The sequence below is a fragment of the Cajanus cajan genome, chromosome 3 (assembly GCF_000230855.2).
Source record: "Cajanus cajan strain Asha chromosome 3, NIPB_CcT2T_4, whole genome shotgun sequence".
Taxonomy (NCBI): domain Eukaryota; kingdom Viridiplantae; phylum Streptophyta; class Magnoliopsida; order Fabales; family Fabaceae; genus Cajanus; species Cajanus cajan.
In genome coordinates, this window is record NC_138519.1 from 612,134 (window position 1) to 630,829 (window position 18,696).

At 26.4% G+C, this 18,696-nt stretch overlaps 1 protein-coding gene across 1 annotated transcript; it reads left to right on the top strand.

The window, feature by feature from the left end:
• Nucleotides 1-7,743: 7,743 nt before the first annotated feature.
• On the top strand, nt 7,744-13,705 carry LOC109806431 (ER lumen protein-retaining receptor). The gene is made up of 6 exons (XM_020368828.3): nt 7,744-8,134; nt 11,258-11,457; nt 12,086-12,229; nt 12,314-12,394; nt 12,909-13,036; nt 13,451-13,705. Exons 1-6 carry the CDS (start codon nt 7,906-7,908, stop codon nt 13,488-13,490), a joined length of 822 nt encoding a protein of 273 aa, XP_020224417.1. The 5' UTR covers nt 7,744-7,905; the 3' UTR covers nt 13,491-13,705.
• Nucleotides 13,706-18,696: the final 4,991 nt, after the last annotated feature.

Sequence of the window (18,696 nt, forward strand, 5' to 3'; positions counted from 1 at the left end):
AAATGAATCAAATACCTCAGTCATTATAAAAAAAACATGTAAAAACGAAAATACAGAAACATAAGATAATTTTTTATATAAAAAAAATCAGTATATTCGATACTGAGAAAATATTTAGATATATAATTTTTTTTAAATAAACGGAATTATTTAGATATAGAGAATATATATATATATATATATATATTATTTTAGTTATATATTATATGATAATTTTTAACGATATTTATAAATGTAAATTATTCTAACAAATATTTTAACAACATTTCCTTTTTTAAAAAATAAGCTAATGAAGGCATAAATCCTAAACCGTAAAAAATTAGATACTGCAATGTCTTATGTTAATTTTCTTTTTTTAAAATATAAAAAAATCTTAATTTCATAATATAAAAATAAAAAGAAAAATTCATGGTAAAAAAAATAAAATAGTTGTTAAGATCCATTTTCATCTCATTCTACTCACAGAAACCCTAACAAATTCATCTTTTATATATATATATATATATATATATATATATATATATATATATATATTGCAGAGATTATGATATCAATTTCATCTTTCATCTTTTTCTTTTCTTGACGTGTGTTATAAAAAAAATTACCACTTAAAAGTTGAAATTTCAATCATTTTTTTGTGTTATATAAATGAACAAATTTAACTACATAGAATAAAATAAAGCAAGTCAATTAAAGAGAACGAACAAAAAAATAGAGCAAATCAATGACACTATTATTTACATATCAGAGTTTCACAAAATAGGGGAATGGGATGAGGAACAATACTACAATATTATATATGAGTAATGAATAATAGTGTAGTATTATTAGTAGAGAAAAAATGGAGAAGACAGGAGCATCGAAAAAAAAAAATGAAAAATTCACTTGAAAATTCTTGAAACACTTGAAAAATCACTTCAAACAATCCTTCAAAATCGGATGGGTTTGGATGTGATTGTTTTATGAATCTGGTATTTATAGATAACACTAGAAAGTCCTTCAAAATCCCTCTCACACAACAATCTTTTAAAATCCTTATATTTTTGAATACCAATGGATTGTTTTTAAGTTATAAAAAATCTCAAATGAATACCAGTGGATTTTAATGAACTCTTTAAAAAATCTTGAAAATTCAGATTGAATATCACTGGATTGTTTTTAAGTGACATAAAATCCTGATTGAATACCAATGAACTTTTTTACTCAAAAAAAGTCTTTTAAAATCTTATGAAATCCTAAACTAATACACCCCCTTAGTATGGGCCGTAGATTTAATGCTGAAACTTTTTTTTTTTTATCATTTATGGGATTTTTTTATTATCGGTGTAAGTTTAAAAAGGGAACTTTTTGCATTGTGGGACAGTTTTGCAAACTAGTAACTAGAATAAAGTTGTTTTTGAAATATATTAGATCTTTGAGACAATTTATGTATCTCTATGGTCTTTAGTGACAACTATGACATGTCATTTTTTTGAAATTTTTTAAGTTATGCAATGTCATGCAAAATCCCACGCTGAAATTACTAAAGCCAGTTATAAAAAAATGATGTCACTATCCTATGAAGTGATTTGTGGTTAATCAAAAAATAAATTTAGGTCACTATAGATTAAATACACTATTTATTATTTTTATTATTTTTTAAGTCACTGTAAGTTATAATGACTTTTTTTTAAAAAAGTTTTGGATCATGAGTTCTTTTTCTTTAATTTTTTTTTGGAGGTCGCTGATGGCCATAACGCCCGCTCTTCCAATTGGGTTTTTTTTTTTTTATTTTAAAAATTGATAAATAAAGATAATTTATTTTTAAAAAAATTAAAAAATTATATAAGATTTGTTTAATAAATATACTAATTATTTTATAAAATAAATCACTTTCAATTTTTTAATATTCCACATTTATAAAAATAAACTTAATTAAATGAAAAAAAATATAACAAATTTGTAAAATAAATCACTTTTTTTTTTTTTTCAATTTTTGGGTTTTTTTTATATATAATTTTTTTTTGGGTCACCGATGATCATAGTAATCCCTCTTTTTTTTTCTTTCTTTCTTTATATTTTTCTTTTGCTTTTTTTTCTTTATTTTTAAAAATTAATTAATAAATATAATATATTTTAAATTTTGAAAAATATGTAAGATTTGTTAAATAAATATATTATTGTTTTAAAAAAATTATTTTCATTTTTTTTTAAAATATTACACATTTAAAAAATAATCACTCTTGTTTTAATCTTTGGGTTTTTTAATTATTCTTTTTTGAAGGTCGTTGTTAGTCTTAGTGACCCCACCTCCTTTTCTGTTTATTTATTTATTTTTTTGTTTTTTCATATATTTTTTAAAAAATTGATAAATAAAAATAATTTATTTAAAATTTTGAAAAATATGCAAGATTTTTTTTAATAAATATACAAATTTTTTAAAAATAAACACTTTCATTTTTTTAATATTACATATTTTTAAAAAATAATCTTAACTAAATGAAATATATATATAAAAATAATTTTTTAATATTTTTAAAAATAAAAAAATGGTGTTATTAGCCATGGCCACAGAAAAAATAAAAATACAAGTCACTATATCCTATAACAACTTTAAAAAAAATAATAAAAAATTTAAGTATACATGTTATATCGTTTTACAACTTGCTATAACTCATAACAATCTTAGTCACTTTATTATTGATTATAATGACTCTTATCCTAGGACATATGATTTAATAATTATATATATATATATATATATATATATATATATATATATATATATATATCACATGTCACAAGTGTTGCTAAAGGTCACAGTGACACCTATAAAAATAATTTCAAAAGTCTAAATAGTTTTAAAATAACTTTATTTACATAATTTACTTTTAAAAGTGATGCACAATAGTCAAAAAGTCTTAAAATAGAGATCATATTCTTAATCATAATAATTGATTTTATATATTTTTGAAAATTTTTTTTTTACAATTCATGTTTTTAATCATACATATTTCCTAAAATGTATTTTGAATTTATTTGTCAGACTGCTGATATCTAAATTAGTTGATCTTTGTTAAGCAAGTTTCATTCCTAGTCACTAAAGTAAATATAATACAATTTTAGTTCCCGAAGTGTTTCACTGTATAAGAACTAAAAAGGGGCATCAGGTTGGATGACTATAAAAATTAATTTGGAAAAGGCATACGATTAACTTAGTTGGAATTTTATTTGGAATACCATCTTAGATATAGGATGTCTTCATAATCATGTTAAACTCATCTAATGGTGTATTTCTTCTCCTAGAATGAAAGTTTTATGGAACGAGAATCCAACTCAGGCCGGCCTGATCTGGCCCACCACAGGTTGAGCATTTGGTAGGTCAATCCAACTCGACTTATTTATTAGTGGGCTCAAAAAAATTGAACCTAGCCAGGCCCACCATGGGTTGGTGGGTTAAACGGGTTGGCTCACCTAATTTAAAAAAATATATAATTTTTTTAATATACAACTAAAGTCCAAAATCATAATTAAATGATAATTCTAAATACAATCAAATAAAATTTAAATAATCTCATGTAGACAAATATAATTCAAAATCATCTCAAATTTCAAATACAACAAAAATTATCTTCAAACTCTAATTTCAGTAATTTGGGCCCAGGTAGCATGTTTTTTTTGTTTTTTACGGGTTAGTGGGTCAGCCCGGCTCACCACGGGTTCAACTCAGAGCCGGGTTGTTAGTTAGTCGGGTTCAAAATTGGCACGTACTGAAATTTTTAAATTTTTTTTGGCCCAACCGGCTCGAACCCGTGGTGGGTCGGGTTGGCTCACTAGGCTGAACCCATTTTGACAGCTCTAGACACCACAACAATTTAAGCTTAATTGTGATGCTTTTGTTACTGCAACAAGGGCGGTTACAGGAGTTACTTTTCGTAATCATGTAGGAGCGATTATCTTCTCCTATGTTGCTGTGGAAAAAATAATTCAAATTTCAAATAAATTGAGAGTGAATATTTAAGGAGATATTTTAGAAATGTGTAATCTTTAGGATATTATTCAGATTTACAAATTTTTATTTGTTTTGAAATCTTTTAAGAATTTGTTTCCTAATTTTTATTACGAGAATTATATGATTCAAATTTTGTATTATAATTCTATTCTATATATAGAGAGCCAAGAAATAAAATATGAGTGTGTTCCGATTAAGATCCTTGGACGTGTGGGTGATCTTATTGTGTGAGGAGGAGTTTTTTATATCAGTGGTATGTTGATGGTCTGATCAGGTGGCCGACTCGACAAGTATGATAGCTGGCATGTGGATCTAAGTTTGGGATCCCTTCTGTCGAAAGTCTTCCTAAACGGTGGAGGGTTAGGAGGCGTGTCCTGTTGTCATGAGGGAGGTCATGATGGAGCGGTGGTGCAAGCACTTTGAGCGTGAGTGAGCTCTGTGGGCCACCATCAGATAATACTCATAATTTTCGCTGATGAGGGTAAACCGTAGTCCTTTGTTTGAGGGAAGGACTGTTGGGATGCAAACAAAGTATCACATCATTCAAACAATAGGATGAATATGAGTTTATATACACACAGTTGTCTCCATTGTAGATAGGCCTTTTGGGTGATGTCCAAAAGCAAAAACCATGAGAGCTTGGGCCCAAAATGGACAATATCCCATTAATGTGAAGACATGTGTATATGTGTGATAACACCCCAGTGCACCATAGTTGCCAACATTGGTTTTTCTTTTGTTTTACAAGTTGAGTTGTGGGCTAATTCACACGGCTGATTTTTGCGTTGAAGAAATCAAGTGGCTGATAAATTTTGACTTGTCTTTAGAGAGGCTTTTTGGGTGATGTCCAAAAGCAAAAACCATGAGAGCTTGGGCTCAAAACGGACAATATCCCATTAATGTGAAGACATGTGTATATATGTGGTAACACCCTAGTGCACCACAGTTGCCAACATTGGTTTTTCTTTTGTTTTACAGGTTGAGTTGTGGGCTAATTCACACGGCTGATTTTTGCGTTGAAGAAATCAAGTGGTTGATAGATTTTGACTTGTCTTTGGTAGAGTTGATATAATTGTACCTCTGTGCTTATAATTGATTTTTGTGGGTGCTTTTTACCCCCTTCAATTCACAAAAAAAAAAAAAAAAAAGTATGACTTTTACATAATTTTAATAAGTCTTATTTAATCAAATATATGTTGGTTCTTTAAGCTTAATATATTAGACTAATTTTAGTCAAAGAAAATAAATTTCATTACAATTATTAATTACATATTTTATTAGATTTAGTCAAATATAGTTAACCTTCATTAAATTCAAATTATTATATGTTTAGTTTTAATATAATGAATATAAATATTTTTATTATGTAATTTGTGTATCGTATTTATTAACTTTGAAAATGATTATTCTTTGATAAGAAACTTAACTAAGTATCTTTAGTTAAATCCTTCTTCTTAATCACATTTTTTTATCTACAAAATTTAATTTCAAGACAATGCTTAAGAAATTTGAGCCTAATTTCATTCATAGCAATGATCTTTATTTTAATCGACTAATATCTCCTTTTCTTTTTTATGATCTTTATTTTAATCGACTAATATCTCCTTTTCTTTTTTATAATTTTGATGTTTTTTATTATATCCTCTTTCATTCTTGTTCCATGATAAACACACATAAATTGGTCACAAGTTATGAAAAATAGAAAGATATAATTGATTAAAAAAAATAATTAATATTATCTTAAACATTAAAAATGACTAATAAATAAATATAAAATTTACTAAAAAAACGAAAAAAGAAGTAACAGGGGAATAATAAATAACAACATAAATATAATGTTTTGAATCAAAAGTTAGTAATATTTAATAATTCGTCAACTTAAGGTTAAATGATAAATATTAGAAAAACGGTTTCAACCGTCAACGCAGTGTAATTAAATTTAATTATATATATATATATATATATATATGAGATAAAAATGACATTTTTACATGATAATTATCAATCTCAATTATCATATTAAAATGAAAGGTTGTAATTAAAATATTCATTAAATATATTGTAATATCTTATTTAACAGATTAATTTTTTAAATTTTTCACTCAATCACCCGCTTAATATCATTGTCTCCACTATACCACCATAATCACAACCAAAACTATTGTTGTCTTCACCATCATCATGATCATGGTCAATGTAATAATTGTTGTTACTGCTATTAAGGGTGTCAAAGTAAGTCAATCTAACTCACACAGTTGGTTCATGGATTAGTGTTCTAAATGAGTCAATCCAATTGGTTCACTTTTTGGTGAGACAGAAAAATTTCAACCTGATTCAACCCATCACGGGTTGATGGTTTAGGTGTGTTGGCTCAACAATTTTTTTAGAAATAAAAAAATAAAGTAAAATAAATTTAATTACATGTTCCTATTTTTAATAAATAAAATAAAAAGTTATAATTTTTATATTAATAAATCAAGTTTATATTTTTTACATAAGAAAATATCAATCAAAATTTTAAATAATAACTACATAAAACATAAACATATATAATTTTTTTTAATAGTGGATTAAACGGATCAACTCAGCTCACTTAGGCATGAACTTGTTTGACTCATGAGTTAAATAAATTGAGTTGAAATTTAGCTAAAATCGACATAAATTTTTAGATTCTAACCTATCTGTCTCGGGAGTTGACCATTGAATTTGGCTTATTTTGACACCTCTAACTACCACTATCAACACTACCTATAAAATCTTATGAATTTTTTCTCCTCTAAAATCTAAAGTTTTATTTGTGATCCCTAATAATTATTTCAAAAAGATAAACAATATTTATTATAGAAATATATATAAAAAAAACTTAAGAAATGCCTCATGCAAATATAATATATAAGGTTCCTTAACATTTTAATAAACATAGGGCATCTCCAATGGAAGCAACTCATTTGAGTTGCTTCATGCATTAAAAAAATGAAAAAAGTGGTCTTTAGTGTGCCATGTCAGCATTAAGCAACTCAAACACAAATTTACTTCAATGGTAAGAAACTTTAAGAAATTCAACTTTTAGAATTTTTTTTTAATCATTTATGAACCAAATTTAAATTTTTATTAAAAAGGATAATTGCACTACAATGAAATAAAATAAATTACGAGAAAAAATACATAATAAGTAAATATTAAAAATAAAATAAAATAATAATAAATACATAAATATTATACAAAATTAATTTTCATCATTATTATTTCCGAAACGTTCCCAAATATGTTCAATAAGATATGCTTAAAATCTGGTAAGGAACGATTGTTTGAGGAAGCAACTCTCTCTTTTCTTCAAGCAACTCATGTTGCCACGTTAGAGTCTTCTAATGGCAAGAAACCGGGGCTTGAATTGCTTCATGGGACAAACAACTCCCATTGAAATTGCTCTAAATAGTTAATAGCGATCATATATTGATAATGATTAAATACAAGAATTCCAATTTTTAGAAGATAAAAATAAATAAATTTTTTACAATAACTAAATCAAAACTTGATTATTTATAAGGAAATAAAATCATATTTAATCCTTGGACATTTTATCTATATTTAAAAATTCTAATATAAGGATCTTTAATTTGCTTTGTTCTGCAAATGAAAAACAATATATTTTTTTTCCTAATTAAATATCACCTATTATCATCCCTTTTGACTTTTTGGATTTTTCTTTAACTGCCTAGCAATGGTCCCAATTAAGTACAAGAAATTTATTGCCACATAATAGCACACGATCCAGTGCATGCTCTCTTGGTGTCTCCTCAAAACGGCTCTATTCTCTATGATCTAAACTAAACCCCTCTAACACAAATTGTGTCCACAAAACACATTATTAGAGCATAGCCATCTTTTGGTTTGTGAGGCTTTTGCATACAGAAATGGGTGCAAAGAGGGGCAATTCCCCAGTGAATGTTTTCTTGGAAAGGTTGACGAAGCTGCCAATAAAAGTGAAGATCTTTTTGGGGGCATTGCTTGGTGTTTGTGCTTTGGTGGCCTTAAAGTTAACCATCATGAATCATAATTGTTTCTTCATAGTCTCTGAAGCAATCCATGCTGCTGGAATAATTGCCCTCATATACAAGCTTTTCGCCCTTAAGACATGCTCTGGTACATTTCCTATTCCTCTTTCATCACTCTATTCATAAATTCATTTTGATTTCATCTTCAGATATATCAAGAACACTCTTCCTTAATCAATAATTAGTGTATCATTCATTTCCCTCGTCTAACTTAATTAAGGCATAATTTCCTTCACGGTAAGGTTAATACAATTAACTTTCTTCCCTTCACTCCATGAGAGTCCTTACTCACCAAAGTTGCTTGATTTCATTTGTTTGACTTACATCTGAATTCAGTTTTGATTTTTCTTTTAAGGGTGTATAATCATGTATTTGTTTTATTCCGGATCTCGTTTTTTTATTTAACGTTAAATTTTGACCCAAATTAATTTAGATATTAAATACATATTTTTATTATGTTTAATAATTTTAAAATGTCTTTTATCAAAAGTAATTCTATTTTATTTATAAAAAAAAAACGGAAAACGGGTAAATTAAATTAATTTTTCAGAGGAATACGTTATAAATTATACATATTTAAAGGTGTGTATACAGAATCCCAATCTGCTAAAATTTCTTCACCTACTTCCTCTGTTCCCTATCGTAAATAAATAAATACATAATATCCTGTAATATTCTTGTTAAATTATTTATTTATTATAAATGCCATAAAAGTAATATAACCGAAAAAGTTATACATTAAAAAAATATTATTAAACGAGAAAAAGTAGTTAAAATTTATTTATTTTTGATTTTTTTTTATAATAGAGTATCGTTTAAGTTGTGATATATAGTTCTTAATTTTATCCTTTCCATAATACTCATGACAAAATTGTTTCTTTACCGATATTTTTTTATTAGATGTTTATTGACTAATTAGTATATAGAATGACACTATCATTTACTCACGTACTAATATATATATAATAAATTTGTTCTATGTAAAATGTTTAGAGTAAAAAAAAGATATTTAATAATTTATACAGATGTCAGCATTGAAAAGGAAATATAAATATGACAATAGAATCATTAATAAATCGAACATCAAAACTAACACAACTTATTTTGAAATAAAATTGGTTTTCAGGATTTGTCTGTGTTTAACTTTGGGTTTTCTAATTTGATTTGCCAACCCAACTTGCAGTTTTCTAATTTTCTTGGAGTTTAATTTTCCCCCAAACCCGACTAGTGCAACCCTAAACGGAATTAGCTATTTCATTAGCAAGAGTATCACATATAAACTAAGCAAAGGAATTGTGATTTGTGATTCTCAAAGTCAAAGGTTAGCTTTCATTGAGTTAAACCTAATTAAATACCTAACTCTGTTCCAGCTTCATAATTTGATCGACTTAAATTTTAAGGCCCAACAGAAAGGTACGTAGTATTGTAGTTTAGGTTTTATTGCATTTTTGTCCTCAAAATTTCAAAATATTTTTACTCCAAAGAATTTTCTTTTGTGAATTTTGTTCCCTGATTTATAAAATAAAATATCACAAATTTTGCTTTCATGTATAAAAAATTTCCACAATTAAGATAATTTTGTGAGTTTTTTTAATCATGACAATTAAAATAGTTTTCTTTAAGTTGTCAGAATTTTCTCGATGGACGAAATTTGCAACATTTTGAAAAATCAGAGACAACATTCATGTACCTAACATAATATGGGCCATGTCTAATTATGGTGGCCACCCCTACTATCCTCCTCCCTCTTTTTTTTTTTTTTTTTTTTTTTTTTTTTTTTTTTTCTCTCTCATTCTCTAGCTTCTTTCCTCATAAGATGAAATTACTGGTCTTCAATTTGTTGAACCCAGTAGGAAACAAATTAACCTCTTTCATGGAAGTTTTTTTTTTTTTTTTGCTTGACCATGATGTCTAGGGGATAACTGTTCGGATGGCATCAGAGAAAATTAAATGGTTTAGAGATTATATTTGTAAGACTTATAGTATTAAGTTATTATTATATTTAATTTAAATATTATTTAATTTTTCTTATATTAAGATGATGATGCTTGTAAGCTCATGTTTAGTATTATCTTTGAACCTATATATAAGAAAAAATAAATAATTTCACATATATTAAGAAAATTTATTAAATGCATTTAATTTTTATAATTTCACATGAAATATAAATTACATTACCTAAAAAATCTTTAATCTCATTCATGATAGATAATGCTCTCATTTATTATCATAAGAGCATTTTTGGATTAAAAATATTAAGAAAGATTGATTTATTGAAATTTGCTTATATTTCAGTCCAAAAAAATTAAGCATTTTTTTTATCATATATAGGTCTAATAACTATTACATTTTTTAAAATTATACTCCCTCTAGATCTATATATAAGAAAAAAAATGCTTAAAATTTTTGGGATAAAATAGAAATAAATTTTAATCAAATTAACTTTATTTAGTATTTTTAATATAATAAATGAGAATACTATCCGCCATAAATACATTTAAGAATATTTTAGGAAATACTGTGTATTTCATGTGAAATCATGAAAATTAAGTGTGTTGAATAAACTTTTTTAATTGGTGTAAAATTAGTTATTTTTACTTATAAGTTCAAAAGGAGTATCCCATTAAACCAATTTTTATTTTTATTTTTGGTAATTAGAAATTTAGATTAAGATAAGATCAAAGCTAATCATCAACTTCTTTAAAGATTTTCAATGAAATTAAATATCATTTACTTCAGATACAAATTCGCATAAAAGAATATAAAGAACGTAAATCATTTCAACCCCATTAAACTTTTAAGACTTCAATAAAAATTAATATTTATCTTTATCTTCTCAACAACTTTCGGTAACTCTTCAATGTGGAATTTTAAGAGCAGTGATGGAATAATTTTTTTTTTCTTTCTATCAATGATTGATTTGATTTTGAGGTCATCATAGTTGATTGTAGTTTTTCATCGTGGAAAGAGGAACTGAAGGTTGTTTAGAGCAGGGATGAGCGAGACTTTTGGATGAGGATGAAAGAAGAACCTTAGAAAGTTTGGCTGAAAGAGGAGAAAAATAAAAATCCCTGGTTTTGTTTTTGTTAGCATAATCTGTTCTTGATGGAAGTAAAATAAAATGCTTTGGTCTCTGTTTCGTTTCAGTTATTTGAATTAATATAAAATCTGGTAAAAAGGGTAAACAACAAGTTTCTGGTTTCATTTTCAGGTTTATCGCTTATAACCCAAGAGCTCACAGCTTTATTCCTAGCAGCAAGATTAAGTTGTAGCACCTTTATAGAGGCTAACGTTCACACCGTGCTAGATCTTATATCTCTTATGTCAACATTATTGGTTATATGGATGATGAGATTCAAGTTAAAGTCATCCTATATCAAGGACCTTGACAACCTGCGACTATACTTTGTGGTAATTGTCTTAATTTGGAGCATAATTTGAACCTTTGGTTGTTTAATAAGTATGTTGCATTTATTAATTACAAATTCAGAGTCTTATTTATGTAGCTTCAAAATGTTGTCAAAAGAAGACTCTTGGAGGGGTGAATCAGCTTACCCTTTAAAACCCTTTTTGCAGAATGACTTTGGAAACACAAACTTATGCTGCTATGAGTCATCTTATGACAACTAAACTAGTAAATCAACCATTAGAAAATCACTTAAAGCATGCATGGAATAAAACAAACACCATATTAGAAACACATATTCAACCATGAAATTGAGTAGAGAGAGAATATTGCTTGCACAATAAGTTTCATAATGATTAAATCATCATGAGACTTTTTTTATTAACTTATTAGATACAAATTACAGTTGTTCTGTTTTTGTTTATTCAAGAACTAAATTAGATGAGTTTATATAATTTTTATTTTTTTCTCTTTTAAATTTCATGAACAACACTCCCCTGTTCTCCTAAAAGTGCTTCATTCTCCAAACATACCCAAGATAATTTATGGTGGCATAATTCTTTTGATTTGACAATAGATGTGAATATAGACAAAAATAAACGTAGCAATAACATCTACCAATTGTTTTGGCAGGTGGTTCCTGTTGCAATCCTTGCGATACTAATCCACCCTTTTATATTTTCTTGGAGTTTATTTCTTCGAATTATTTGGGCATTCAGCTTGTATTTGGAAGCTGTTTCTATTCTACCCCAACTTCGTTTTATGCAGAACGCAAAGGTTGGTTCTCTGGGCTTTGTTCTAGTACTTTTTTTTTTTTTCTTTTTCTTTTAGTATATGTTGTAATTCTTGGTATTTTTCCAGATGATTGAAACATTTACAGGGTATTATGTATTCGCCCTCGGTATTTCAAGATTCATGGGACTGGCTTATTGGATAATTCAGGTGAGATCAATTTTTACTTCATTTGGTTTCGTAGATTATTGTGAAAAATATTTCAAAATCTACCTTTCCAAATTATTAAAATAGGTATATTACTATTTATCCACCCACGTATTAACATTAATAGTACTATATATGAATGAATATTTTAGAAAAAATTCAAATCTAAGGTCGATTACTGATACAGCAAACAAAAAGTTTATAAATATAAGACAACCTTTATTTTACAGAACAATTTTAAAGATTGAATTGGACCCATAATCGTCTTTTTAAGTTTTAACTCATCTTAAGATTGATATTAGAATTATCTAAATCTACTCTAAAAAGGGTGGTGTTTTTGAGTAAAAGTTAGACATTTTTATACATGAATGATTTCATAAATTTTATTCTGTATATAAGAGATATTCTTAAAAAAAAACATTATATAAGAATGAGGAAGAATAAATGAGTTGATTGCAATTGGAGGAATTATAAAATACAGATTGAATGATGTATAGTGGTTTTTAATAATTTGCAGATGTATGAGACTGGAGGGGGACGATTCTATTGGGGTGGGGGTAACTATTTCTGGTTCTTGGCATCTTTCATTGCTGAAATGGTTCAATCCTTCATCTTGGCTGACTTTTGTTATTATTACATGAAGAGGTAGGTCCATTTCTTTACTCTTCTACGGTTGTAGATATCATTTTCTCTAACAATTCAAAATTTTATTTACATTTAAACCGGTAATTAAATTATATTGAGACAGTGGTTGTAAAATAAACATATAACTTATATTTTAAATTTATAATAAATAATTTATATTGTGATATAAAAATATTTTTAATAATTTCTTTTTAAAAAATATATTAAATTAAGTTTAATAATGTATATATATATATTATATATATATAATTTAAGATTACATAATATAATTTTGTTTACATTATCAACATATGTATTCTTTATTTTAAATGAAAATAGTTATTATTGGCTTGTGTAAAATATACAAGCAATTTGTTTTTACTATATATATATTGCTTTTATATATGTTTCTTTCTCTTTTTTTTTTCTTTCCAGCTTCATGCAAGGACAACTTTTGAGGAAAATGCCTGTTTAAGGATCAAAACTCGTTCTATATATTAAAAAAGAAAATCATGACTTATTTGATGTACAATGTTTTTGAATAAGCATACAATAACGTTGTTCAAGGTTGGTCATTTTAGTCTAGGTTCTTCCTCCTTTTATTTGATCGACATATATTCTATAAACATGCAATTCATCTATACTATACATTTCAAAATGGAATATTGGCAGTGTGCAACACTTCGAGCATTTAATTATCTTAATTTTATCTCCTTCAACTTTGTGAGTATACCTTGCCTTTTACATGGGTGAATTCTTTCTAGCCACTTTGATCCAATTGATTCTCTAAATATCCAATGATTCTGGCCAGTTTAATTTTCAAAATTAAATGCTCTCCATATGTACACAAGTGTATGCCAAAATAATGGGAGTGTATCCAAACTTGATACTTTCTATGCGGGTGAATGTTTTGTATGATATAATTTAATTATAAGGTGTACGAATTAAGGAAAAAATCAAAATCTACTCTGTGTTATCTAGATACATATGAGGTTATATACAATTCAGGTAATTCACGCTGAAATATGAATATTTTTTTGATGGGGTTAGATTTTGCACTTTAATCAGTGCTTTTGCTTTAGTCAATTCAAAGAAAGGCATATTTATATCAATTAAATAATAGAATGATTTGATAGTGATTATACAAGTGTAATAATAATGTTTTAAAAAAATTAACTTTAACTAACTAAAGATTCATGCAAATAATTTAGAAATTAGGATTTGCATAACGGGCTTTAACTCACTAAAACTTGATCATATTAGTGTCTAAAACTTACTCAACAATTATGTGTCGATCAAGAGCTTCATCACGCAACAATTTTCATTGAGCAATTAATGTGACATACAACAAATTAAAGTCCGTGTTAGGTCAAAGGATAACCTAAGACTCTTCAAAAGTTTTATTTTTTGTTTGGTACCATGATATTGGAAGAAGTATTTAATGTCTTTGCTGGAAACTAACTCCATTAACACTTTTACTATATTAAGGTTATTCATCCCAATGTCACTTCAAGAGTTATGTTTCAATATTAACAAACATGAACATCTTTGTAAAGATATAATATGATCCAATGTCAAATATGATAGTATAAAACATAAACAAAGATGATACTAAAAGTATAAAATGCATAATAGTTCTTCAGACTAACATTTTGTTTATCTAAAATGAATGTTTAACATGAGTCTTAACACATGAAGAAAAATAACAAAACTTGAAATCCTAACTAAAACTCCGGTGTCACATTTTATCAAAGTTTGACACAACACAAAAAAATAAGGCCTAAGTCTCGTCTATGAGACTCTAACATCATTCTCAAGATGATTCTCACCTATAAATATACATAAGAGGACCAACAAATTAAATAAGAAAGTGAGAAACATCTCAATTTGACTATTAGAATAAGATATAGTCAGATAATCAAACACAAGTAAGACATAATATATCAATTCAGATATAAACACAATATACTTAGTCATAAAATTAAAAAATATTTCAACACATAAAATGTTCATAAATGCACCAAATACAATGAATAAGGACTCATTGTACGATATTCATGTCTTGCTAGTAAAATATTTTAACCTTGTACAATTACCCAAAAGGAACACAAAGTAGCCTAGGAGAACATGTTGGGTCAAGTCATCATAGAAGTTTGCACTAGGAGGAGATACATTAAAATACATCAAGATAGCGGTGTCACTCAAGTTACACCCCACCCACACAAACGAGTGGAACTAAGGCTCTCAAACCTGATTATGTCCAAGATCATAAATCTCCAAGCTTTTACACAAAGGAGACCTTCCCTGACAACATATTTTGTATTATACCCATCATAAAAACATTTTTATGCACATAATACATGTCATACAAAACTCGATGCAATTATCATGTTATCAAAATATCACATGAACAAAATATACATGTTAATCATATCATTGTTAGGCCAACATCATAGAATGTTTACACTAGGAGAACATGTTGGGTCAAGTCATCATAGAAGTTTACACTAGGAGGAGATACATTAAAATACATCAAGATAGCGGTGTCACTCAAGTTACACCCCACCCACACAAACGAGTGGAACTAAGGCTCTCAAACCTGATTATGTCCAAGATCATAAATCTCCAAGCTTTTACACAATGGAGACCTTCCCTGACAACATATTTTGTATTATACCCATCATAAAAACATTTTTATGCACATAATACATGTCATACAAAACTCGATGCCATTATCATGTTATCAAAATATCACATGAACAAAATATACATGTTACTCATATCATTGTTAGGCCAACATGCCCAAACTTTATCCCTACTAACCCTTAACTTAGACTTCACGTTACATGATCATCACATGACCCACACACAACATACAACGTTGTAGAACACAAGTATAACATATTTGTAGTTCAAACACAACAATATCTATACATCATCTAATAACACTTCAAATAAAGTTATTATAAAATCATCTAATCATATATTAATATCTCAAACATAGTCACTAGGATCTGAATATCAAATTAAGCATTTTAAATTAATAACTTAACTAGTCTCACAATATTATTGGAATCACTCATTAATTCCTTAGACATCCATATCATCAAAACATCTCAAGTTGTTAGCAATTAAACACTTAAAGGATAAAGACATTTACCACACTACTCACAAACTTTATTAATTTTCATAATTTAATCTTTTATGATCTCGTGTGATCCAAATGTGATATCTAGAACTATATACATGTTATTATGTTATCAAGTTGATTAAAAAATTTTTTAGAAAGTTAAAATAATTATCTACAATTTCAATTTTTATTTCAAGAGTTAATTTTGTCATCTATTATTTTTAAGAATTATAAAATCATAATAATTTAACTTAAATTTGTTAATTTGACTTCCGCTCATTAATTAAAAGTATGAATATCCTTTTTTATTGCTTTTTTGTCCTTTATTAACGCATTGATTTTATTTTAAAACATTTTTCTGTTTATAATTTTAAAGGAAATAATATATATTACAAAACTAAAATGGACATTAAAATGTTCCCGTGCACCGCGCGTGTCTACACCCTAGTTAAAACTTAATTAGTGTGTTTTATTTAACCTATTTAAATAATTTAAAATAAAATAATTGTCTTAATCTAAATAATCTTGGTTACCTTGATTAAAAGCATACACGCACATGCATATATCTAAGGGGGGTGTATTGGATTAGGATTTTAAAGGACTTTTTTAGTTAAAAAAAATCCTGCGGATTTTAAAAGACTTTGTAGGATTTTCATGACTTTTAAGATTTTGCAAGATTCTACAAGACTTAAAATCAGGATTTTAATGGATTCTGCAAGACTTTTAAATTAGGATTTTAATGGATTCTGTGGGATTTTGTGGAGTTTTGACATTTGATAAGATTTAAAAAAAATTATACATTCAAATTTAAAAAGAGTCAAAGATAAAAATAATAAATAAAAAAAATAATGTCTAGATAAATAATAATAATAATTCTCTATAATATTCTATCCTCTTTTTATAGCATCCACTATCAATTGTAACAATTCATCGGAATCATCCTTAATCCAAGCTTCATAGTTTTCTTTCTCTTTTCATTTTTCTTTATTATTTCCTTGTGAATCTCCCATTTGAATTACTAAAACAATATATGTTAAAAAATAGTTATATAAATAATTACGGATAATAGACAAAATCAATAAAATTATATTATTATTTTTAGAAGCACACCATCATACAAGATCGAATATATTTTTGCTATCCAAATGGATCAAATACCTCAGTTATTATAAAAAAAAAATGTAAAAACGAAAATATAGAAACATAAGATAATTTTTTATATAAAAAAATTAGTATATTCGATACTGAAAAAATATTTAGATATATAATTTTTTTTATATAAACAGAAGTATTTAGATATAGAGAATATATATATATATATATATATATATATATATGATAATTTTTAACGATATTTATAAATATAAATTATTCTAACAAATATTTTAACAATATTTTCTTTTTTAAAAAATAAGTTAATGAAGGCATAAATCCTAAACCCTAAAAAATTAGATATTGCAATGTCTTATGTTAATTTTCTTTTTTTAAAATATAAAAAATCTTAATTTCATAATATAAAAATAAAAAAGAAAAATTCATAGTAAAAAAAATAAAATAATTGTTGAGTCATAAAAGGAGGAGGGATAAGAGTAACAAATTCAAGGGAAAGAGAGAATTCGCAATTTTTATGCTAAGAGGGTTCTTCCCCCTACTAAGATCCATTTTTATCTCATTCTACTCACAAAAACCCTAACAAATTCATCTTTTATATATATATATATATATATATATATATATATATATATATATATATATTGTTGAGATTATGATATCAATTTCATCTTTCACCTTTTTCTTTTCTTAACGTGTGTCATAAAAAAAATTACCACTTAAAAGTTAAAATTTCAAGTATTTTTTTGTGTTATATAAAGGAACAAATTCAACTACATAGAATAAAATAAAGTAAGTCAATTAAAGAGAACGAACAGAAAAATAAAACAAGTCAATGACACTATCATTTACATATTAGAGTTTCACAAAATAGGAGAATGGTATGAGAATAGTATTATATATGAGCAATGAACAATAGTGTAGTATTATTAGTAGAGAAAAAATGGAGAAGACAGGAGCATAGAAAAAAAAGATGAAAAACTCACTTGAAAATTCTTAAAACACTTGAAAAATCATTTCAAACAATCCTTCAAAATCCGATGGATTTGGATGGGATTGTTTTATGAATCTGGTATTTATAGATAACACTAGAAAGTCTTTCAAAATCCCTCTCACACAACAATCCTTTAAAATCCTTAAATTTTTGAATACCAATGGATTGTTTTTAAGTTGTAAAAAATCTCAAATGAATACCAGTAGATTTTAATGGACTCTTTAAAAAATCCTAAAAATCCAGATTGAATACCACTGGATTGTTTTTAAGTGACATAAAATCCTGATTGAATACCAATAGACTTTTTTACTCAAAAAAAGTCTTTTAAAATCCTACGAAATCCTAAACCAATACACCCCCTAAATTTCAAAATCAAATTTAATTAATACTAAGTATAAAAAAATAGTAGTAAAGAAAACTCATTTATACCTAATATTTAACTTATTT